The 24,990-nt window shown below is 33.8% G+C and overlaps 3 protein-coding genes across 9 annotated transcripts; 2 read left to right on the top strand and 1 right to left on the bottom strand.

Annotated features, from left to right (window-relative positions):
* Positions 1–4,072: 4,072 nt before the first annotated feature.
* LQY1 (DnaJ/Hsp40 cysteine-rich domain superfamily protein) lies at positions 4,073–7,393 on the top strand. Its single transcript, XM_086441443.1, has 5 exons — positions 4,073–4,337; positions 4,441–4,524; positions 4,632–4,683; positions 6,551–6,707; positions 7,209–7,393. The coding sequence occupies exons 1-5, from the start codon at positions 4,197–4,199 to the stop codon at positions 7,228–7,230; spliced, it is 456 nt and encodes a 151-aa protein (XP_086297569.1). The 5' UTR covers positions 4,073–4,196; the 3' UTR covers positions 7,231–7,393.
* Positions 7,394–8,341: 948 nt separating this feature from the next.
* ORC5 (origin recognition complex protein 5) lies at positions 8,342–17,702 on the bottom strand. Of its 7 annotated transcripts, none has more exons than XM_086441436.1 (7): positions 14,112–14,353; positions 13,530–13,590; positions 11,481–12,318; positions 10,962–11,369; positions 10,018–10,333; positions 9,818–9,875; positions 8,342–8,917 (listed from the first exon to the last, which is right to left on the bottom strand). In XM_086441436.1, exons 3-6 carry the CDS (start codon positions 12,284–12,286, stop codon positions 9,825–9,827), a joined length of 1,581 nt encoding a protein of 526 aa, XP_086297562.1. In that variant the 5' UTR covers positions 12,287–12,318; positions 13,530–13,590; positions 14,112–14,353; the 3' UTR covers positions 8,342–8,917; positions 9,818–9,824. The 7 variants fall into 7 exon arrangements, with proteins under 7 accessions (XP_086297562.1, XP_086297563.1, XP_086297564.1 ...); XM_086441437.1 differs by having other exon boundaries at positions 8,342–8,895; positions 11,481–12,420; positions 14,112–14,352; XM_086441438.1 differs by having other exon boundaries at positions 8,342–8,895; positions 13,538–13,590; positions 14,112–14,352.
* An 809-nt stretch (positions 17,703–18,511) lies between these two features.
* On the top strand, positions 18,512–24,866 carry LOC147405217 (endoglucanase 24-like). The gene is made up of 6 exons (XM_086441434.1): positions 18,512–19,246; positions 21,076–21,359; positions 22,161–22,598; positions 22,992–23,139; positions 23,386–23,552; positions 24,396–24,866. Exons 1-6 carry the CDS (start codon positions 19,030–19,032, stop codon positions 24,723–24,725), a joined length of 1,584 nt encoding a protein of 527 aa, XP_086297560.1. The 5' UTR covers positions 18,512–19,029; the 3' UTR covers positions 24,726–24,866.
* Positions 24,867–24,990: the final 124 nt, after the last annotated feature.

The raw sequence follows: 24,990 nt of genomic DNA, 5'->3' as shown, positions 1-24,990 counted from the left end.
GAGTGTCTATAGTGTTGCTATGTGTGTGGAAGCTGGGATTATTGATTGGTAAAAATAATTTTTAAGTGTCCGTAATGTTAACATGACTAAAGTGCCTTTATACGCCAAAATGGAGTAACAAATTAATTTTTTTTTAGGGGACGGACTAGTTGCACACTACTAGTTGTTGGTTGCACTCTAATCTTAAAAAATGTTTATTTTTTAAACCTCGATTTTAACTTATTAATTGCATTTCACTATAAAAATCTTATGATTTAGGGGCTTATTCATCTTCCCATGGCTTCTTCTATGTTGGTGCTCTATTTTTCTTGTAATTGATTTTGCTCATGTTCTCTTTAGCACCAATTGAAGGTATTGATTTTTTTTTCCGGTATCTATTTAGGCTTTGTTTCGAAATTGATAAAAGTTTATTCTTGGATCTCATTTCTTGAAATTCCATGATCACTAATCAGTCGGAAGTGTTAACATGGATTCCAACGAGTGTCTTAAGCCTCACAGTGACTTTAAAATCTCCAAACCTAGTGCTGTTTGCACATAGATTAGACCATACAAAATGATTGAACCAACAATAATTATTTGGGCATTAGTTGAGGAATAAGAATGAGAAAAGGAGAGCAATATTTATTCTATTATTTTTGGAATGTAATTATCCAAATGGAATGCAATTGGTAATGGGGGCGGTGTGTAGCTAGTCGGGTCCCTTTTTCTAGCCTTCATAGGGCAAATAATATAGCAACAAATATGATCATTCATACGAATTAAGAAAAATATAATAAGAAATTGAACTTAACTCCAATAATCAATGATTATCCGATAAACATGTTGAGTGCTGATAATATGATGTCGTTTTTGCTCGAATGCAGGGATTCGAACACTTGGAGGAGGTGCATATATAGGATTTGTTGATGGACTAGAAACCATCATAGGAGTGACAGGACCTCCCCTTGAAGTCAATACACCATTGTGTTTTGAGCGAGAAAGGAACAAAAGTGTTTCAGCAAATATATTTAAAGCATTAAGAGCAGCCTTGGCATGTAGTCTGTTTTCATCTTTTAGCACATCCACTAATGCATCTAAAACTATTAATGGATCCAACTCCTTCAAACTAGAAGCAATAGCATCACTTGATCTGGAACTCAGCTGTACAGATGCAACTGAAGAACAATTTGAAGAATAATCGACATGGAAAATCATTGCAAAATGACGGCAAATATTTAGAACGAAATTTTCCTTGGGATTGTATAGATCTGGTTCTGCACTCGCAGCAATGGTGGTCATCAAGAGAATTTTAAAAACAGATTTTTCTGCCATAAGTTGAATCTTAGTCTTTATGCTCAAATCAGCCTGTAAAAAAAATATAAGGAAATGCAGCTGTACACCAAATTGAGGTATCAGCAACAAAGAGCATGATTCAACCAAATAACAAAAAAGCTAAATAAAAAGGACAACTTGCGTTTTTCATTTACACTAAATGAGAAGATGGCCTAACTATCAAAAGATTATTCACAGCAAAAGCAATGAAGACATCAAAAGATGGTCTCGATGAACAAAAATTTTATAAAAAAAAACAACAAGAAGTGTGTTTCTTTCTCACATTAGCCACGTTGGGGTAAGGTTGATTATATAAGCTTTAACCGAGCTTCTATTTGGAGCAGGAAGAGTGAAGTCAAATAATCCCATTTAGTTACTAGACAGTGGTTTGTTGTCTCAAAGAGATGGTCACCTATTGAGAATCCCATGGACTTGATTAAAGCATTTTTAGGGAAATGAAGTTGGAGATTGGTGTAGATAATAGCAGTTGTAGAAGAATGTAGTGACGTTTGTATGAACAGAAAGTGAAAACTAAAGTGACTTCCAATGTGTGTCATGCCAATCCGGGTAGATACGTTCCAACGCAGGGGAAAAAAACACAAAAAGTTCCATAGCATTTTTACATAGAAAAACAAATCACATGGTTTTCTGCTTAATAAGAACACAGGCACTATGTAGGTGACAGGATAGATCCAAACGAACCTCTCTGAATCCAATGCCTCAGCCATGTGCAAGAGAGGAGTCCATGAAGAAACCAACAATGTTGCCAACAGTCCAGGTGTAACTCCCTCCACATTAACATTTCCTTGCAAATTCAGCTGAGATGATAAGCATACACGAAGGAATTTCAAAGCCTGTTGTCTGTAGAAAGCATCTACTCCAGCACTGTTTCGCAAGACTAAGTCTACAGCCAACGAAATGCAACGATCTAAAGGAACTAAAAATGGGGTTGACAGCTCAAATGTAAGAACCAAACGAAGCCCATGTTCAAGATTCTCCTTGTATTCTAGTTCAAGGGGCTCTTTGAGGAATCGCCTACTACGACCACCTAACTTACCAAGGAGTTGCAAAGCTTTTCTACCAAATGTGACCATAAAGCTAAAATAATGTCAGAAATAACATTTCCCATACTAGCTTCCAAGGAATCAGGATTTAGACTATCAATCCAAAGCTCAAGTGTACTTAGACCTATGGTCACTAGCCCATTACTTCCTTTGAGAGTCAAAACTAGAGGCTTCATAAGACAAGGAAGATGGGGTAATAAAGACCTTAAGTGTGCTGGTAAATTCAAGCAAAGCTCGAGCACAAGTTCCCTCGTATCTTCACCAGTGGGCCCCTCAACCATAGCCAACAACATGTTCAAGCAAGGTTGCAATGTAGGAACTAAGTCATGCAATATAAGTTCAAACTTGCTTCCATTGAGTGCTAGGAACATAGTACGAAAAAGCTGTACATATCCAAGCAGTCTATCGAATTCAGTAGCATTTTTTATGCTAACTTCCATGATAACAACCACATGCAGCTGCAGAATACGTTGGCAGTCTGAAGGAGCCTTGGCAACAGCACCAAACAAATCCCGAAAAAGTTGCAAAACAAGGTCGTTGGGCCCACATTGATTATCACGTTGACAATCCAACAATACAGCCTTTTAGATTTCATGAAAATATTCATATTCAAGGTGTTGAAAATGAACGGTCATCGAGCACCCAAATTTAAAAATAAAATTCAATGTTGAAAAATAACTATTTTTTTAGAAAAACTTCATATAATTTTGTCCTCTACAACTCCATTGCATTGGATCATGTTTTTGAATGTCACAAGGTGATTAGATCATAAAGGTTTTTTTACTTTTATTTATTTATTTTATTTTAAATATGGGCATGAGAGAGAAAGGGGTGTTCGGCAAAAATGGCGTCATATTATCAAAATTCAAACATGTTAGCAATGATCAAGGATTAAACCCTGAGGGGTTGACTCAATGGATATTTCAGACCAATAAACGATTAATGCCTGTAGGTCGTGAGTTCGATACCCAATATGAGCATTAATTTATCAGTGGTCATCCACAAGGGCATACCCTCACTTACCTGATGCGTGTGATGTGCGAGCATTGCATATGCCCCACGACTAGTCCTTGGACAAGAGCATGGTCTATGGATTAGGCAAAGCCCAGATACGAGTTTGATGCATTGTAAACAGGGATACTTGGTTATAAAAAAAAATGATCAATGATTAAATATTTAAATTATATTTTTTATCTAAAAATAATAATATGACATATTGATCAGTGATCAATTGGTAAAATAATCAACAATAAATGATCAATGATCATAGAAAATAAGGTTAAAATAAGGTTAAAATAAGACTAATGATTTCCAGACACCCCCCTTTGACAATTGACATACGCTCCCATCATAGAACTGTAACTCATTTGCCTTGGGATATGTAGAATCATAAATCTTTTTCTTGTGTATCTTGAGGCAAATGATTTAAGGTTATGTGATGGGGGGTGTATGTCAGAGGGGGGCGTGAGATTATCACGACTCTTAAAATACTTAATAATTATATTAGTGAGCTGTTATTGCCACACCAATCCCATGTAAATAGCCAAAGAATTGCACACAGTGGTGTGGTGTTAGTAAAAGTTGGTGTGGCAATAGCAACTCTATTGTTTTGGATATAATCGATGGAAGACTAGAGAATGTAGTATGGGTTGTCAATCCAGAGAATCAGACCCTTCGACTATGTGCCCCACATATCTACAAAAACATGTGGCGGGCTTATTGTCTCTGAAAATTGGGGCTCTCTGCAAAACCATTCCCTCTTCTTCAGAGAAAGACTCTCTCTCTCTCTCTCTAACCTTACAAAGAACAAAATCCTTCATCATGTCCTTTGTACTTCAATCTCCTGTCCTCTCTTCATGTCTCAAGCTTTCTTCTTCATCTCAATCTTACAAACCCACCAGAAATCAACGGTCACCAATTTCTTATCCATGTATAAGAGCATTGGATCTCGATCAAAACACGGTAAATCTCAATTTATTTATATATTTATTTTGAATTTTTTTATTATAATTTTGTGAATAATAATAATTATTATTATTATTATTATGTAAAAAAAAAAAATTAGGTTGTAGCGATTTCAGTTGGAGTCGTTAGCGTGGCAGTTGGAATAGGGATTCCAGTCTTTTACGAGTCTCAGATCGACAATGCTGTAAGTCTTTCTTGTTGAAAGCTGGTTAAAATGGTAATTTTCTAGAATAACAGTGGCAATTCAGTCCATTTTTATTTATTTATTTATTATTATTATTCATGTTGTAGGCGAAGCGAGAGAACACTCAGCCTTGCTTCCCTTGTAGTGGCTCTGGCGCTCGTAAGTCCCTCTTTCTCTCTCTATAATGTTAGGAAGACAGTAATCCATCAAACGAACAATTGAGATAAGAGGATATTCCTAGGGATTCCCACAAATAGATCTCTATAAAGCTAAACTAAACTGATCCCTAGGAATTCCGTTCTGATCCCGAGAAAACTTTGAATTAATGAAAACAGTTGTACATTTCCTAGAATAAATTCTTGAAATTTTGACTTTGGTGTATCATTCACGATTTATTGTTTTCTCAAATTAAATTAATAAATAAACTATTTATTGCACCAAAATACCCTCAGATTCCAATTTCCAAAGTGTATTTATTGCACTTCACGTTAACAAGACCCATAAATGAATTATTCTTTCTTTAATCCGTCGAGGTCAAATTTGGGTTGTTGTTCAAGTTAGTGAAGTTATTTTATTGTAATTCAACTTAAGAAATAAGGAGAACGGGACAATGTAATTATGCAATGTAAGATTTAAACCGACGACATCGGGTTTTGAAGACGCACGTTCTACCAATTTGAACTAAGAGTGCTTTCTTATCACAATATTTAGGATCGTGAAGAAAAAAGATTTGTACCCCCAATGCATCTTGCATGCATATAGTATTATAAACTTAAAGAGTATGTATGTTTCAATTGTTCCTGGTGTCATCCTTTTTCGGTTTCTTCTCTATTAAGCTTCTGGAGGTTTCCTTTTTGTTCTAAAAGAGAATGGATCCTCCGTAAGATTGCTCTCTTTGCCATTTGTTGTGGTCTTTAGAAATAAAAGAATGGTCTTATCTTCGAAGGAAATGAGTCGACTACTCATGAGCAGATTTTAGGCAGTCTTGGTGTGATTTATTTTTTTCTGGTGTAAGCAATGTAAAGAGTTTAGGGGTTTTTACTTTGAGGATTTTGTGTTCTACTAGGATTCGGTTTATTCTGAATCAGAGTAACTTTTTGTTGTTGTATCTTTCTGGGGACTTATTGTCCTCTTTTCAATAAAACTTTTATATATATATAATTGATTCTACATTATTGCTTGATTCATTCTTTATTCTCCCCTTATTGACTCACTCTTGGACAATTGCCAACCATCATTTGTCATCTATGTATAGAGGTTATCGAAGAATAGATCAGTTTTTTCACCGTTCTTCTCTTTTGTACTTTTCGATTTCAGAGCTTTTTGAAGCGAGTCTTGGCAGAAAATTATATTTAGTTAAGTAAAGCTTTTGTTATGCATTTTTAAAATTTTATGTTACTAATGTGATTATCTTTTTGAAAAATATTATGTTCTTGATTTTAAATTTGTTCCATTCTATTTTAGAATATAAGAATTAAAATATTTGACAAACATGTGTAGAAGTACCCTAGTGTTCTTTCTCTATAGAAGAATTTGGTGGAGCTTCAATTATTCTTTTGAACTCATGTTTAGAGGATTTTTATTCATATCTGGAGTCAATCATATGGTTAATCATTATTTGAGCAAAATTGGATAACATTTGAAAGTCCATATGCAATGAGAAGAAGTAGATTTACACTATATACAAAAGACTTGATTTACACGGGAACGACTTCGAAAATGAAGTCTAATTGTGATGATTTTAAAAGAATTTGGTTAGTAGTTTTGACCTATTTAATTCATTTCATATTGTATTTATATAATTAAGTTATTATTATTGGTAAAAGTTATAAATGCAATTCGATTTTTGAAAGGTTTGTAAGGTGTTGAACCTTGAATTATTCTCGTACCACATTTTTTTTTTCCTGATATCCATTTTCTTGGCTGAATTTTTAAACATATTGAACATATATTTCAAGGTATACGTGAATTAGTTTCAAATTGAATTTTTCAGTACGCCAAATTGCTAACTATGGGTTGGTTTCAGAGAAATGCAGATTCTGCACGGGGACAGGTAGTATAACCGTGTTGCTCAGTGGGGATGACAAAGAAGTTTCACGATGCATCAACTGTGATGGTGCGGGCTCCTTGATTTGCACTACATGTCAAGGCTCTGGAATTCAACCTCGTTATCTTGATCGTAGGTAATAATCCACTAAAACAAAATTTATTTTTTTTACGAAAAATACTCAACCTTCTTCTAATGTCAAGGGAGCTCATGATGTCACACTAATATAAAATTAGGCTAGGATCCCCAACACTTGAAAAACACAAAATCCAATAGCCGAGATTTATTTTAGGGATGTACGATGTGTCCTTGGGATTATATGTTATCTTGACGTTGAATTATGTGTTTTAATCATCATGATTTTGTGTTTATTCACAAGTCTTGGTCACCCTCTCTTTAAATTAAATACAGAGAAACAAGTGCCCTGTTTGATACTCCGGTGAATCGCTGAAAATTTGCAGAGTTTTACTTTTTTATGGCAAACTTTTTTGTGCATTTCTCAAAGAAAACAGTGAGACTAGCCAAAATTTACAGCAATTTGTAATCGTCAAAGGGTAACCAAGCACTTGACATCAGAAAAAAAAAATTTAGTGGCAAAAATTATTGATATGGGTATGGTTTTTGTTGTTTTGTGCAGAGAATTCAAAGACGACGATTGAAAAGCTGAACCTCCACATTTTCTGGATCCTGGTTTTGCCCCGTATTAACACATCTAAGGATTTTGGAGGGACACATTTTGTAACTTATCATTTATTTGAATTATTTCTGTGTATTATGGAATTACACAATTGCAAAAATAGTAATATTCACTCTTTTTTTGTATCCCTGTACCCATTTTTCATCATGTGAGCTTATAAACATCGTTGATAATTTTGATACCTCCCTCTCCAAGGAAAATAATTTAGTCTTACCACATATATGATGAAACTGCTGTCACTGAGAAAGATTTGAAAGACCGTAATATTAGGCTAATTTTGGTATTTTTATAAGGAATTAGGATTAAAAGGAGAATTTTTTTCGAAAATAGCCATTGATGAAGGAAGGTAATTTTGACATTTTTACAAAATATAAGAGATAACTTGGGAAAGCCCATTGCAGGTTTGATAAACAATTGCCTTTGAACTCTAAAAGCTCAAAGTGGGTATGAGTTACTTCTCAATTCTGCCCATTTTTGGCTTATAGGTTCTACTTCAAACGGAAGTCAAGAAGTTTAGGAAACAATAATTTAAGTGCCAACCACACTTGGCACACTTTTGATCACTAGGAAGCAGACTCCGACTAGTGGTCCTTCCCACCCGAGTCACGGATCCCATAACCTTCCAAAATGCAATAATTGATATGGTCATGCATGAGGCACGTATTATCTGTGACCAATGTATGAGGTTGCCTATCATATTATAATAATACATGTTAAGATATCTCTACAGAGTCGCGCTGGAGTAACATTGAAATGTACATCGATTCTCACATTGCTGATGTGGAAGTGCACACATAAACATAGATGCTTTTCACTCGTATCTCGATAAAGAGCATCTATGGTTTCGTACATACATCCACATCAGCGATGAGAGAATCAATATTCATTTTACTGTTACTTCAGCATTTTCCATCTCTCTAAATGTTGCAATAAATTGTTTCAAGCACTCATAGTTAACTCTATGAAGAAAGTGAAATGTTTTACTATGAACAATAGTTTTTTGAGATATCAGTCCCATATTCATTGGCAAACTTCATCAGAACTAGTGAACCCAATGGCTTAAGGAGAAGAACTATCAATCAAACAAATCCATTCTACCATGATCGAAAGGTCACAGACACTAAGCATAGAGTCCAAAGCACAAACAAGATGGCTTAACTTAAAATGAACACTAAACATATACCATTCAAAGATCTGAGGTCTGCTATGTTAGACATACATGAAACTCAACCCAAAATGCTCTACTGGTCCCTGCCTCACATGTTTGGAGGGACCATTGCTTTCAACCATGTTAATTGTTTCTAACTATAGCGGGAGACGGATATCTTCCTCCACTTGGGACTCTCAAACAAATCCAAAGCATTAATGTAGACTTATACAGCAAAACCTTCCATCTCATTCAAGAATTTATAGCAATGAAGTGGATGCCATCTCCTTACAGCTTCTCTTGCAATGCTCAAGACTTGATGTCATTACAGCATGACGCTTGTTTTGTCCAGCTGACATGGTTGAGTCTTTGTTCCAAGGTACCCTATGTTCAATTTGACACCATGGGACTGAATATCGACCATAGCTCGTTGTTAATTGGACAACCCCATGTTCTGTATGGTGCAGCTTCAGAATATGCCTACATTTTTTTTTAAGATTCACTGAGAAACAATAGGGGGGTCACAGAAACTAAGTCTACACATGTTCGTCAAATATTTTAATTCTTATATTCTAAATAGCATGGAACATATTGAAAATTAAGAACATAAAATTTTTCTACGAGATAATCGCATTATTGACATAAAAACTTTATAAGTGCATAACAAAGGAAGAGGATACTCAAACATCTGTAATATTCTATAATCTTTTTTTTTGCAATATTCTATAAGCTTGTTCCGTGCCCAAATGTGAAATTAATAAAGCAAGTTCCCAGAAAGTTCAGACTAGAATTGGAGGTGCGCAATCAAGAATGGTGACAAGACTCTGAATTTGCTAATTTGTAGTGTGTGTGTGTTTTTTTTTTTTTGCTGAAAATTTAATCCATTATGAAGAAGTTGTCCATATCTTTCCAATGATATCTTTTTCTTCTTCAACCATGACCTTAAATCTTTCAAATGATATCTGTTAACTCTTTTTATCTAAAAAAATACATATTATTTTAATTGAAATTTCTGCAACACCCTCATTAAATTGATTTATTATAGGTATCAACGAGATAGGAAAAAGTGATGTAATTCTTTAGTTACCATCATGGTTCAAATATTCGTTCGGCTTTCGAGTGTTTCAACTGAACATTCCAGTTTCGACCGAGACTGGAACAAGGCATTGACCATGAAACATTAACTGTTTCAGAATGCTTTGGTTGAGACTATTGTGGTTTTTAACCAGACTGAAATATTACATTCAGACAGATTTTAAACCGTGGTTACCAACTTACAATTAAGCATTTCTTCACGGGAAATTTCGATACTTGAGCATCATGAGCTTAAATAAGGATTTTTGAACAAACAGAATACAAGATTTCCAAAAAAAAGAGAGAACACATTGAAAGTAGGACTCACCACATGATCATCCTCTGTATAAATACTTTGATAGAGGGAACTTCACACTCCTTGCTACCTACCAACCATTTCAAACATATTGAAGTAATAGAAAACTGAATATCATAATAATTTGATTTCATAGGCTAGAGAAATGGGTAAATATTTTTTTTGATCGGTAGAAATGGGTAAATATTAACATTAGAGGATACGAGGATCACCTTCAAAACCATTTCCTCGCTCACTGTAGATCGGTACCGAGTTGAGCCTTCTAAAGGACAGCTTCCACCTTTGCTGATAAAGTTAGCATTGCATAGAGTAGATAGTTGCAATAAAACATCGGACATGAGTCCATTTTCACCACCTTCAGCTCCCAAAACAACATCTTCTCCCCACTCTTCCTCAGGAAAACCTTCTGCCACTGATGTAATACACTGAAATATGGCTAACAATCTCTCGAATGGGAAAGTTCCAGGCCCTTTCATAAGCAATTCTTGCTCCACGTTTTCCTTCTGCTCCATGGATTTTTTGGAGTTCCTAAGGGTAAAAAAAAAAGTAAATATAAATGTGTTACTGTTGTGTTTTCTTTGGAACCTAGACAAAACCATTCTTGGAGCCCATATCCTTTAAATTCCCCAAGGCACCGATTTGACCAAGACACAACATGTGTATGAGTTAGAGATCCATGTCATGGACTCATAGCCCACTCCTACAAAAACTTAATTATTAAACGAAAAATGAACAAAACGATAAAATTACCATATACATCTATGTAGTAAAACACAATGGTCAGTCCCACTCTCTGTCTTAAGATTTATACCCCATAAGCAACGTATCTCGAGGACATCTTCTACCTTTTCTCTTCTACCTCGTTTCAAAAATACCCCTAACTTTATTCTCTTTCTTCTTCCACCCTTTACTAATATTACCCCTTCAACTTTATTATTTTTTTCCTATTTTACTCCCTTAACCCCAACTTTATTATTTTTTATGGTGTTGGAAGTTTCAGAATGGGCTAATATTTTCTGAGGATGATCTCCTCGCCATAGAGATCATCTTCGCAAAAAATTATCCCATTTTAGAACTTCTAACCCTATAAGAAAAAGGATTGTCACCAGATTCCGACCCTATATATATTTATATACCAAAGATCAGATGGACTTACTTTCTCTGACGCTTTCGATTATCACCACCTCCAGTTGAATCAAACAGTGATGCATCAAGGGTAGCTGGGTTTCTCGATGCAAGAAATGCAGAAATAAGAAGATACTTTGCACAGACAGGCATATGGAAGTCAATTCCATCACAAGAACCCAAGTTGCTCATATTTCCCTTCTTCTTAACTTTGGTTACTTCAACTTCAAGAGAAGAATGAGATGTGACCTTAAATATCTCATTCAAAGAAGGGGATATGTATGGCTGAAGGTGACTGAACAGCCTTCGCTTCATGTCTTCGTTGGGAACTAATCCCAAGTCACTCAAAGGTTTGCAATATTCTTGAAATAACGGTTGTAAAGCAATAGATAATTCATCAAGTCGTCTAGTAATTCTGCAAAAAGGCTTCAGAACAACACTGCATGACAAGACACCAAAGAACAATAAAAGGGGGTAAAAAAACTAGCTAAACTACATACAGAAAAGATTCAAAGATAGAACATTGGGTAAAAAAAACGTGCTTACTTACTCAAGAAAAGAGGAATACAGCTTTGGGTTAGCCTGGTTTCTCAAGAAGATCTGATAAAGGTCATCTTCTGTGTAATCAGGGAAATAAACGGGAATAGAATCCATAGAACCCATATTCAAGTAATAGGTATCAGGTGAAGTATTGCTAATAAAGATCAGACCCACTTGAGGCAATTTCAGATAATCATAGAGCTTAAACAACGTGGAGATCACAGTGGAATGTTTATCCCACTCTCGAACAAGTTCCATGTTATCGAATATCAAGTAAATCATTCCTGATTCATTTAAATCCGAATTCCTACAATCTCCATTAGGAGTATTTACTAACTCAATCAACGCTTCTCGGAGAAAATCAACAAAATCCACAGGTCTTTCACAACGTTTAGCAGACGAATAACCATTGGCCGCATTCTTCTTATGAATCAACAACTGATTCAAAGTAGATTCAAACAAAATCCGTTGGTTGTAACAAGTACGACAACTTGAATAAATAAAAGGGCGATTTAGATGCCTAAACATTTGAAGAATGACACTTGTTTTTCCTGTAGAAACACCACCGTAAAGGAAAATAGGAAGCATGGGAGAATATGGGGGACCCAACAATTGTAAGAGCTCAAGGATCTGAAGACGTCTACCAGGGAAATTAGAAATTAAAGTCTTCAAATCTATGGGGTTCTCTCCAAAAACAAGATCATTATGTATTGATGATGGACGGGGATCGATTGTCTTTTGTGTTTCAAGGACGTTATTCGAAGAGGAGGATCTAGTTGTTCTTCTCGTAACTTGCGGGGAATCCGCTTTGCCCATTTCTTCAAAAAGTGACTCGATTGGTTGATGTTCTACACCACAAATGCAAGATTGCGAGGTCAATAAGAATCTTAAACAAGATATCCTTCCCTCCTGGTTCGAGTACCATAATGTAGATTCCTACCAATAAGAATCTTAGACAAGATGAAAATTAGACAAATAGAAAAATATATAAATAAGAAACAAATTAAGGATCTGTTTGAATCACCTTTGGATGCTCAAAAGAAGGAAATAGTTTAAGAGTTGATTTTAGAGAAAATTTAAATAAAATACTTAAATCGCACAAAAATGACCATCCGAACCGACCTTAAGGAACACAACCAATGTGAAGTTAAAAACTATCAAAAACACCAAGAAATGAAAAAAGAAAATCAATAAAAATAGAAAATTTGTAAAATACCCATAAATATTTAATATTCAATTTAACAATCAAATCATAAACATAGGCAAATCACAGCTTTTTCAGTTCTTCCAGTATTTCTTTGAAAAAGCACCCCAAAAAAAACTTGGTTTTACAAATCCAAGTGAAGAGTTTGATTAAATTACAAAAACAACTACCTTCACAAACAATCTAAACATGAAAAACACACAAAAATAGTAATGGGGTTCCATAAATTAGTATTTTTTTTCTTCTTACAGAAGATAATTCAAACGGGTTCCATATTAAACTATTCTTCCTAATAGACTGTGATGTGTGCACATTTCAGATAGTGCTGTTAGTTACTTAGAAATGGTGTTGTAGTAGGTGTTTGGGTATAGTTGTAGTAGGTGTTCAGTTATTTGTTTACTTTGTTGTTGTTCTGTTGGGTCAGTTGCTAATTGTTAGCTTTAGTTTAGGGAGTTATGTAGAAAGTCTAGGAAGTTGAGTAATGTGGGTTAGTGGGTCTGTTAGTTACTAAAAAGTAGTGGGTTCTAATGTATTTAAATTTGGAAGTTAATGAAGTTGAAAGTTGTGGAGTTGTTGAACCAAATTCTTCTTTGAATGTGGAGGAGGTATGGCTGTCCTTGGAAGAAGAGTTACTCTTATCTATCTTCTTTCTTGTTTCTTTCCAAAGACCACCATTACTCGAAATGGTAAAAACTATATTGGACTTGCTGGTCTCTTAGACCACAGTCAGTTGCAAGAGGTTCCTATGAAAGACAGATCACGTGCAGGAATTTTAACAAGCATTTGGTGCGCCTAACTCTAAATTTATTTTTTACGAAAAATCCAAACTTGAGAGGAAAAAAGAAAGAAGTATACGTGAGAACCTTACGGAGAGCTTCGATTTGAGTTTTCCAGAAGTCTTTTAGGGTCTCCCTAACTTCAGTTTTCCAGAAAAATGAGAGACGAGAGAGAGGGATTTATAAGAGAGTAGAGAGAGACAGATTCCAATAAAAGAGAGAGAAGATCAAGAGAGTACGCTAAGCGGGTCTGTGTAAACGAATACTAATCGAATTGGATAGACTTATATCCGTATTCGAATCGGAAAATACAAATTCCATATCCGAATTGAAATCCGAATGACGGATGTTTAAAATGAAATTCCGAATTCGAATCCAATGACCCATGAAAACGATTTAAAAATCCCTCATCCTCAATATCAAAACTCTGTTATTTATTTATTTATTTTTTTGTTTCCTTTTTCTGAAACACTCATCTTCAAATCGTGAAAGAAATTCATTCGTTTTCTTAAATGATAAAAAAAAAAAAAAAAAAAATCAAAAGATTGAAGATGTGAGAGAACAAAGTAGAAACATCAATGATTTTTTTTTTTTTTTTTTTATATACTTGAGATTGAAGATGAGAGAAAAAGAAAGAGAAAGACAAAGAGAGAGGACTTACCCGGACTAATTATCTGCAATCACAGCCTAATGGAAGAAGAAAAAGCTTCAATTTATTTTTCTTTAAAATCTGAGTTTTCTCTTCAATGTCGTCGTTGATCAGGAAAAATTTAGGTACATTAGCAAGTAGTGGGAGTCGTGATAATCTGACACCTCTCTCTCCCTCTCTCTCTCTCTCTGAGATATACTCTCCCTGCAGAACATTTGCCTCGGGATACGCAAGAAAAGATTTACAGTTCTACGTATTATGATTTTCGATTTTGTGATGGGGCCGTACGTGAGAGGGGGGTGTCATAAAACCATTATTTTTTTTTATTTTTACGTGTAAATTGGACATGAACCGTAACATAAATATCATCCAAAATCTTAGGTAAGTTTTGCAATGATTGTGATGAGTCGTGCTACAGTAACATTGAAATGTACATCAAGTTATCGAATATTTTTTATTAAAAAATTATATATAAATAAACTAACTTGATATACTGATGGATATACCAAACACCGGAAAGGGACGCATCATTTGGTTGATGATTTCTATTTATTAGATTAGTGGGTCCTGCACGATTCAAAATTCAAATTGAAAAATAATGAATTAAATAATATATTTATTAGGACTAAGACATTTATGGATTAGACAATTTTGATTTTAATTTAAGTAAGTAATATTGGATTTGGAGATTATATCTAATATTCTCTTTATTTTATATCCTTAATATCACAAATACATAAATGAAGACCCACTCATTTTTAAAAGTATGATGATAAGAGTCATTCACCCAATATTTAATGGCAGATATAAATAAGAAGCATCATGATCCGAATTAATTATCTAACAAACATGAATTCTTAAGGGGACATCTACATTGTAAGGAGATAAAATTAGATCCTAAAAATCTCACCTACAAAATATATTCTCATATTTCACACCATAATTCCAAGAAAAAATAAATAAATAAAACGTGAATTCTAAATTCTAAGAACAAATAAAGAAACATACATGAAGCAAAGAAAAATCTATAAAACAGTAACTAAAGAATCTCATCTTTTTGAGATAATATTCAGATATAATTTTATACCCGATGAAACCATACAGATATTAAGAACGAAAATAACTGGTTATTCACAAAATAAAGAAAACAAACCCACAAGAGGAAATAATAAAATATTTAGATACTAATCAACCTTTAATAAGCAAACCAAAGAAATAAGAAGATACATATTCTTCTCGAGGGGACTCTGTTTTTTTCTTCTTTTTTGGAATTTTAAGTTTCGTTGGAATCAAATGGGAGTGATTTTTGGGTGCTATTTGAGGGAATTGTGATTGTTTGAGAATTTGTAAGTGGGGTTGCAAGAACACTGGAGAGAAATAGAGAGAGAGAGAGACAAAGAGAGAGATTGGTGGATTTCATGAGGAGATTGTTGTACATGAAGGATTTAAGATTCATACTGGATCTTAAATGAATGAAGAGTCGTGAACAAGGATTTAAAAAATATTTTTAAATTAATTAAAAAAAAAACTTTATAAGAAAAGATGTATTCGAAATAAAAAAGAGATTTGTTAATAATAATTATTAAAAAAATATAATTTTAAATTAATTTTTTATATAGAAAGGTAGACATATTCACAAATATAAAAAAATAGTTAATAATAATTATTAAAAAAATATTTTAATTTAAAAAAAAAAAACGTAAGATAAATATGTGAAACGTTTTAAGAAGGGACGTATCCGCTTGAATTCAAATACAAAAAAGTGGTAAATGTTATGAGAAGAGACATATCCGCTTGAATCGAAATAAAAAATAGATTTGTTAATAATAATTATTAAAAAAATATTTTTAAATTAATTTATTTAAAAATAGAAAAAATCAATACAAATAAAAAAAATCATATTTTTTAAAGATTTATTCAATTTCTAAAGTTTTAATTTTAGCATATTTCTATATATATATATATATTTGATAAAAATCAATTTCCAGATTTTCTAAGATTTCAGTTAACTAAACTTTAAAGTTGGATTCTCGTTAAACTTTTTAATTTTTAAAACCAAACCAATAAAATTAAAATTACTGGTCAAAATATTTTTTAATTAATTTACTTGAAAATAAAAAAATCAATGCAAATAATAATAAAAAATTTATACTTTTTAAAGATTAATTCGATTTTTAGAATTTTAATTTTAGTATATATATATATATATATATATATATATATTTGATAAGAATCAATTTCCAGATTTTCTAAGATTTTATTTAACTAAACTTTAAAATTGGATTCTCATTAAATTTTTAATAGAAATTATTTATTAAAATCAGTACTTAAGTAATGACGTTTTTAGTTTTTAAATATTAAATATTGATTTGAAAATAGAAAAAATCAATACAAAAAAAAAAAAAACTAATTTCTATATTTTTTTTAAAGATTTATTCGATTTTTAGAGTTTTAATTTTAGTATATTTCTATATATATATTTGATAAGAATCAATTTTCAGATTTTCTAAGATTTCAGTTAACTAAAGTTTAAAATTGGATTCACGTTGAACTTTTTACTTTTTAATTTTTAATAGAATTTATTTATTAAAATCGGTACTTAAGTAATAACTATTTTAATTTTTAAATATTTGTTTGAAAATAGAAAAAATCAATACAAATAAAAAATAATTTTTATATTTTTTTTAAAGATTTATTTGATTTTTAGAGTTTTAATTTTAGTATATTTCTATATATGATAAGAATCAATTTCCAAATTTTTAAGAGACGTGTCCACTTGAATCGAAATAAAAAAGAGATTTGTTAATAATAATTATTTTAAATTAATTTTTAAAAAGAGTGTGAAACGATATAAGAAGAGACGTATTCGCTTGAATCGAAATAAAAAAAAAGATTTGTTAATAATAATTATTAAAAAAATATTTTTTAATTAATTTTTAAAATGGAAAACGTAAGAAAATTAATTTCCTTTTTAGGAGGTAGAGGATTTTGATAATTTTTTATACTTGTATAACTTAACTTGACTTATAATTATTAAATTATAAATATGTAGCACATGTATTTTTAAATAATTATTTTTAATTATAAAATAATATGAATTAGAAGATGTATAGTCATAAGATTATATTTTCATTAAAAAAAAAAAAAAAACTTCTATAATCAAGAAATATATATATTTTTTTATAGAAATACGAAAAACATTATTGATTTAGTCAATTTGTCTAATATGATGAGTGGAATCATCTTGTATCTTAAACAAATCAATTGAAGTACAATTAACATTGATCATCAAAATACATCAATAAAAAAACATTGATCATCCCATACCATCAAGAACGCTTTTTGTACACTCCCTGATGTGGTAGTGCTTAGAACTATAGATCTTTATCTTCAAGAAACTCAAGGAAATTATCTATGGTTCTACACACTGTCATGTTAGAGAGCTTATCACTCATCTTGTTTAAAGAGTAATGATTTTCTAACTCCCTCGTGTGGAATACTCGAAATACTCTCTTGATGTGACATGTGCTAGAATCATAGATCTTTTTGTCTTAAGATACACAATTGCACATATTTATGAGATTGTGCAAATGTGTATCATGAGACAAAAAATCCATGGTTCTAATACATGCCACACTAAGAGAGTATTTTGAGTATGTCACATGGGAGAATAAGATCATCACTACTTTCTTTAAAGAATTGTGATAATTTGACTACCCCACGTGCCAAACTCAATTGACTATCCTGACATGACAAGTTCGAGAATTGTGGATTTATGCTTTTTGAGATATACGGCTGCACTTCCTCATAAAAAAATGTATCTCAAGGAACCGTCAAAGTTTGTTTTGAATTCTCAATTCCAACCATTTCAATTGTCTGTCTATTTTGAGGGAAGACGAATTTCATCCATTTAAAAAAGAGTCGTGATAATTTGACTACCTCACATGGCAAATACAATCGACTATCTAACATGACAAGTTTGGGAATTGCAGATTTGCACTCCTTGGGATACATTGTTCTCATCGGGAAGTGTAGATATTCCTAAACTTGCCACATCAGGTTATTGATTGAGTTTGGCATGAGCGGTAGGCAGATTATCACGATTCTTCTTTAAACGGATGAAATTCGTGTTTACTCAAAACAGACAAACATTTTTTACGGTTAGAATTGAGAACTAAAAACAATCTTGGACTTTCTAACGGTTAGAATTGAGAATTCAAAACAAACTTTGAACAAAGTCAAAGATCAGTTACTTCATTCCATAAACGGTCGCGCGATTAATGGAAAGCCACTAAAATCCAATGCTTACGTGGCATGTGATTTATCTGACGTGTCACAAGAATATTCCAAATGCTAAGCTGGGCCTACTCTATTATGTACAGATGGCAGTCCTTCATTGGATCTCATATCACCATAGAGAAAATACCTGTATTGTGTTGGAATGAGTAGGGTTATCTCCGTCATTTCACACGTTATAACAGCAACAACTGACAAAACAGATAATATTCCGTGAAACTTCGTTTCCAACGATTTTGGTGTCTCCTTCCGCGCAGTATCTTTAACACAATCTCTGTCTCGAATCTCGATTTGTTTTTTTTAACTATAAGGTTTTTGATCGAATCAAAAACCCTAGAAATCTTCTCACCAGTTACATTTATCTCAATCTCTCGAATGATAGAGGAGTTGCAGAGCGAGTGATTTTGTAGAGATTCGACCCCTTAAAATCTAAAACCACATTCATTCAGCTTCCAAGAACTCAATTTCCATTGAAACATTTCTCGATGCGACTGGTTTTATAATCTAAAACCTAGAAATCTCTTTGTTTGAAGTTTCGCTTTACGTGAAATCTAAAATTTGAGGAGATTTTCAGTTTTTAGCTAAGGAGATATCTGTTTTTTCTCACAAAATTTCTTTCTAAAATTTTGATCGAATGGCAGCTGATTCGAAATCAAATATGAAGGGCAGATGCTGTTGTTGGTTATTCGTGTTAGTGATTGCGGCTCTTGTTGTTGGAGCTGCCGTAATTACTATTAGAAAGAAAGTGCATCACTCTGAAGTCGCTCCTGTTCCAGGGCCTCCAGGATCAATCACGAAGAAATATGCAGATGCTTTGAGTATCTCCATGCAATTCTTCGACATACAAAAATGTAATTTAATTTCTCACCTTGTTCAGCTTAATCTTCTTGAGTTTTCGCTTTAATTTCTTTGTTGGTGCAAGTTAGTATTGGAGATCTCATTAGCTTTAATGCATATCTCTCTCTAGACATTATATTATTCTCCATGTTAATCTATGGATTTTATTATCTTTCTTATATATATATATATATTTTTGTGAGTTGAATATGATTAAATTTTGTTTCCGGTTCATTGTTCATTTTAATTCCCAAAACATGAAGTGCGAGATTGCAGGTATTTCAAAGTGGCAATCTTGCTCATATTTATTTGAAAAGTTACAATCTTGTTGGTTTATAAAGTGATGATCTCGCTAAAAAGTTGCGAACGTGCGAGAAAATCATTTTTATGACCAACGAGATTGTCACTTTTCAAATAAATATCAGAGAACTTGCTACCTCACATCAGCGAGATTGTCACTTTGAAAAACTTGTGATCTTGCTCTTCATGTTTTGGGAATTGAAATGAATAGTGAGCCAGAATCATAATTTCGTCAAATGTTGATCATGTTTTGGGAAATTTCTCTCATAAAAACTCTTAAACGAGTTTACTATGAATTTATAGTTCGTACATAGATGAAATTGTCCCTAGGGAAAAAGTTACGAAATTGTTCCTATAAAACACCATCAACAGAATACAAGGTATAATCCTATCATAACATTTTATGTGGGGAAGGGATATATACATTGCTTGGTGGGGTTAGTGGTTAACAGTTAGCATATTAGTATAAGAAGGGGTTCAAGGAAATATATATATATATATATTGTCAGGAATTTTAAGTGATAAATTTGGGTGTCCAACTCAAAACCAATTGGCAAAGAGTGGGAGGCCCAGGAGCTTATAAGGAGAAGACAAGGCAATGAGTGTCTGAGTTGGGACTAAACTCAACATGCTCCCGCACGTGTGGGCCAGACTGGTCCAAAGCACGTGGACATATGAACTAGGTGGTCTGGAGGAGAGAAAGGCCTGCTCTAATACCATGATAAATATGGGGGTCCAACTCAAAATCAATTGGCAATGAGTGGAGAGGCTCAAGAGCTTATAAGGAGAGAGACAAGGCACTGAGTGTCCGATGTGGGACTAAACTCAATGTTAAGATAAATTTAGCTTCACTGTCATTGGCTCTAACATGCATTTAATGTACATTGCGATATAAAAGACACGCCCATGTGCATATATTTGAAGTGAGAGTTATTTTTAGTTTTAGATACTGTTTATGTTGTTACAGAGTTTTGAATGTTTAGAACATTACAGTTGATTATTTGTTTACATCTTCATATATGATGCCTCTATGGAAATTAACAACAACAAACAGCCACACCAAAGATTTGGGTCCGCTATATGAATCCTGGTCCTTCATTCCACTGTATCTGAAGCCAAGTATGGAGATCTTCTAGAAGTCAAGTTTCTAATTTGGTCCCCCCAAATTTAGAATTCATTTCAATTCTTGAAAACATCTTCCTTTTCTATTAAATTGATTTTGGGATTCTTAACTAACCGAAAATTTACCGTAGTAGCAGTTAAAATTGTGTTCACTAAGATGCTGTTCTAACTATGTAAAATTCAAGTGTCTGCAGTGTAAATGCTCAGAATTTATCTCTTATGTACTTGGGTGTGCATTATAATAATCCATTTAAAATCATTTCACCCCATTATGATAATCCACATATATGGAAGTAAAGAGTTAACTTTTAATTTGTAGTTCATTTTAATTTTCTATCATTTAAGCTGAATTGAAGCTTTAATTATAGTGATATTGTGTCTCTTAGCTCTAACTTAAGGGAATATTAATTCATTCCTACAGCTGGTAAATTGGTAAATAATAAGATATCTTGGAGAGGGGATTCTGCTTTGGATGATGGAAGCGAAGAGAACTTGGATCTATCAAAAGGAATGTATGATGCTGGGGATCACATTAAATTTGGTTTTCCGATGGCTTTCACTGCTACAGTTTTGTCATGGGCCATCCTTGAATATGGAGATCAGATGGATGCAGTGAATCAGCTTGATCCCGCTGTAGACTCACTTAAGTGGATAACGGATTATCTCATCAATGCCCACCCTTCTGCGAATGTGCTTTATATTCAGGTTTCTCAATATCGGTAACTTCTATAGTTGTTTTGTATCACATTATGCTGTTCTTGCATATAAGTTTCTTATTTATGTATGGTTTCATACAATTTGGACAATTGAGAGTTGAAAGTAGGATCTATACTTGGTATCAATTGGACTAGGTCTGAAAAACCTTTAGACAAAGAAAAATGCTAACGTGACTTCCTATGACACTGCGTTCAACACTGCTCTGACGTGGAGGTGTGCATGGAACCATATATGCTTTTCACTTGTATCCACCACATCAGCTCAGTGTCGCGCAGTCACTCTAGTGTTGTTCTGAGCTGACGTGGAGGTGTGCACAGAGCCATGGATGTTTTTTCCTTGAGATACAAGTGAAAAACATCTATGGTTCCGTGCATACCACCAAGCCAGCTCAGTGTTGAATGCAGTGTCCTGCGCAGTCACTCTAGCATTGTTCTCTGCTGATGTTGAGGTGTGGTCAGCGCCATAGATGTTTCCTTGAGATATGAGTGAAAAGCATCTATGGTTCTGTGCCTACCACCACGTCAGCTCAGTGTCTTGCGCAGTCACTCTAGCCTTGTTCTTAGGCAAATTCAAATCTATGTTAAATTCTTTTCTTTCTATACATAGAGGATCCTGCAATTCTGAAAGTTGGAAAACTTGGTATGTGTCTCTATCCTTCCAAATCCAAGTCTACTGTATGTAAGTTGAAATCAAACATTCAATGTCTCCTACGTAGATGATCTCCTAGGCTTACAAGCCAAACAATCCTAATAAATTGCCTCTTCTAATGTGCATTATTATATTTGATAGGTTGGTGATCCTGAAATTGACCACAAATGTTGGGAAAGACCCGAAACCATGGCCGAGAAAAGGCCTCTCACTCAAGTGAATACATCTTTTCCGGGAACAGAGGTCGCAGCAGAAACCGCAGCTGCATTGGCATCAGCTTCACTAGTTTTCCAGGACATCAACTCAACCTATTCAGATTTGCTTCTTAAACATGCCAAACAACTATTTTCTTTCGCTGATACTTACAGAGGTTCCTACAGTGTCAGCATTCCCGAAGTCCAGACCTACTACAATTCTACAGGATATGGAGATGAACTCTTATGGGCAGCTACTTGGCTCTATCACGCAACCGAGGATCGTTTCTACCTCAAATATGTGACTGGACATAATGGTAAAGTGTTTGGCGATTGGGGAAGTCCATCATGGTTTAGTTGGGATAACAAACTTGCAGGAACTCAGGTATACATGTTCTTTCCCAAGACATGGAATTTTAATTTCTTTGTGCTCTACTTTAGTGCGAATTATATATATTGCTTCTTTATGACCATACATTTCAATGTTGCTATTTTGATGACCTTACTGAGTTTTGATGAAGAGTTGTAATGGAGTGACCTCAAGATTGACCTCATTTCACACTTTTCTGACGTGGAGGTGTGTAGGAACCATAGATGCTTTTCATCTAGATACAAGTGAAAAACATCTACGGTTCAATGTGCACCGCCACATCAGAAAAGTGTGAAATGAGGTCAATCTTGAGGTCACTTCACCATTATTCTTCGATGAATCGTTTAAACTGACATGGATTCTAGTTGTCCTAATTTTACAAGTAACATTTTTCCAATCTCGGTGCAGGTTCTGTTGTCCAGGGTAAGCTTCTTTGGTGAAAAAGATACCTCAGATACTGAGAATCTTGCACTCCAGATGTACAGAAAAACGGCTGAGGCTGTTATATGCTCTCTCCTTCCGGATTCACCATCAACCACCTCTAGTAGAACAGACGGTAATTTTTTCATCATCTTGTCACAATAACATTTCCTAGGTAGGACTCATCAAAGAGTTAGATCATCAAGTCTGCATATTAATTCAGTCTTGGTGCATCATACATTCCTTTAAATCACAATTTTTCTCAAGGCCGATGAATTTGATAAAGCTAAATGTGTATTATATCAAAATGGTCTTTTGTTTAAAATGTGCATTTTTTTGCATGTTTGAAATTGAAAAATTCAACATTATACTTATTATGCAGGTGGTTTGATTTGGGTCAGTGAATGGAACTCTCTTCAGTATCCTGTAGCCTCAGCATTCCTTGCTCTTCTTTATAGTGATTACATGCTAACATCACAAACACCAACCCTATATTGCAGCGGGAAATCTTACACTCCTGCTGACCTCCGCAAGTTTGCCGTTTCACAGGTATTTATGATCATCACTAATGAGGTATTCATGGTACATGTACAAGGACTTAAGTACAACTCATTTGATTATTGTGACTCTCCGGTTTATCAAAATATAACGAAAAGTCCATCAGAGTTCATGTAGAATGGTTTCCTTTAGGAAGAATTTGTTCATTAGCATTTAAGAGGATATTTTGCCTTGAATAGGGTCGAAAAGATTTCACATGGCATTTGGTTCATAATCTAGAATCTGATTCTTGTCCGTAATCTGATTATAGAATCCAATGTTATTTTGGTTCAGATTATAGGAGTGATTCTTCCATGGTGCTGAAGTGATGTTTTTGTGCTTATGTATGTAATATTTAGTATCACAACTGTAAAATATGGTCAGCGAAGTGATATTCTAATTCTAGATTCTAAAATCAGTTTCGAGAAACAATGTAGCTAAGTGTGATTCCTGGTTCTGGAAATTGGTTTCCATGATCTGATTTTAACAGTCCAATATTTGAATATAACAATCCAAATCAATTGTTATTTTGAAGATTTGGAATTTATGTGTCAATTGATGAGAGCCAGCTTAGAAGTTTCTTTGCTTCTAGAGCTAAAAAGCAAAGTTCTATATTGTTTGTAGTGTCATGTTGGGTTGTCATTTGACCCAGAAGACCTCGTGACAATGTTTCGTTCAAGAGAAAAAACTGATACAATCTCTACTGAAACATTCTGAGACAATATAAAACATTCCCGAAACATTGAATGTTTTAGGGACAATGTTTTGCTCCGGTTTTGGTTGAAATTGAAATAATCTGAAACATTCTGAAATGGAGTGAAATTTTGAACCATGATCTACTTTTTTTCTTTCCAGGCTGACTATGTATTGGGGGACAATCCAAATACGATGAGCTATCTTGTCGGGTATGGTTCTTACTACCCACAAAATGTACACCATAGGGGGGCTTCGATTCCAGCTGATGCAAAAACCGGTTGTAAAGGCTTCAAATGGTTGGACTCACATAAACACAATCCTAATGTGGCGTTAGGAGCCATGGTGGGTGGTCCATTCCTAAACGAAAGCTATGTCGACTCACGGAACAACTCCATGCAAGGAGAACCCACCACTTACAACAGTGCTTTTCTCGTTGGACTCCTCTCTGGGTTGGTCACCACCTCCTCAGTCCTCACGACTTTTATGTAAACAAATCGGCCAACTCCAACTTGTTCATCACATTCTGCTGTGTAATATAGACTTAATAAATATCTTAGGTTGTTTATATAACATCTAATTTTCACGAGTCTTTTATTTCTTACTTAAATATCAACCTTCTTGTTGTATTTCTTCTTTTACTTCACTCTCTCTTCATCGCTTAAAATCTCTTATTATATATTATGTCTTTAAACATTCTCTTTTACAATTTAGAAACTGGTAATCATTAAGAAAGTAAAATGACTTTATTTAATTA

Source organism: Akebia trifoliata, chromosome 4 (genome assembly GCF_017979445.1).
Source record: "Akebia trifoliata isolate Shusen 1 chromosome 4, ASM1797944v1, whole genome shotgun sequence".
NCBI classification, from domain to species: domain Eukaryota; kingdom Viridiplantae; phylum Streptophyta; class Magnoliopsida; order Ranunculales; family Lardizabalaceae; genus Akebia; species Akebia trifoliata.
Note: the sequence above shows the minus strand (reverse complement) of the source record. Positions and strands in the feature narration are given on the sequence as shown.

What these genes read in the sequence shown, in the direction of transcription:
- LQY1 (XM_086441443.1), top strand. Translation starts at nt 4,197, where the DNA reads ATGTCCTTTGTACTTCAATCTCCTGTCCTCTCTTCATGTCTCAAGCTT. An exon ending in AGTCTCAGATCGACAATGCT is followed by an intron (nt 4,525 to 4,631) that starts GTAAGTCTTTCT and finishes TTCATGTTGTAG; the next exon opens with GCGAAGCGAGAGAACACTCA. An exon ending in CCTCGTTATCTTGATCGTAG is followed by an intron (nt 6,708 to 7,208) that starts GTAATAATCCAC and finishes TGTTTTGTGCAG; the next exon opens with AGAATTCAAAGACGACGATT.
- ORC5 (XM_086441441.1), bottom strand. Translation starts at nt 12,286, where the DNA reads ATGGGCAAAGCGGATTCCCCGCAAGTTACGAGAAGAACAACTAGATCC. An exon ending in CTGTATTCCTCTTTTCTTGA is followed by an intron (nt 11,370 to 11,480) that starts GTAAGTAAGCAC and finishes CTTGTCATGCAG; the next exon opens with TGTTGTTCTGAAGCCTTTTT. An exon ending in GCGAGGAAATGGTTTTGAAG is followed by an intron (nt 9,876 to 10,017) that starts GTGATCCTCGTA and finishes AATGGTTGGTAG; the next exon opens with GTAGCAAGGAGTGTGAAGTT.
- LOC147405217 (XM_086441434.1), top strand. Translation starts at nt 19,030, where the DNA reads ATGGCAGCTGATTCGAAATCAAATATGAAGGGCAGATGCTGTTGTTGG. An exon ending in ATTCTTCGACATACAAAAAT is followed by an intron (nt 19,247 to 21,075) that starts GTAATTTAATTT and finishes TCATTCCTACAG; the next exon opens with CTGGTAAATTGGTAAATAAT. An exon ending in ACAAACTTGCAGGAACTCAG is followed by an intron (nt 22,599 to 22,991) that starts GTATACATGTTC and finishes ATCTCGGTGCAG; the next exon opens with GTTCTGTTGTCCAGGGTAAG.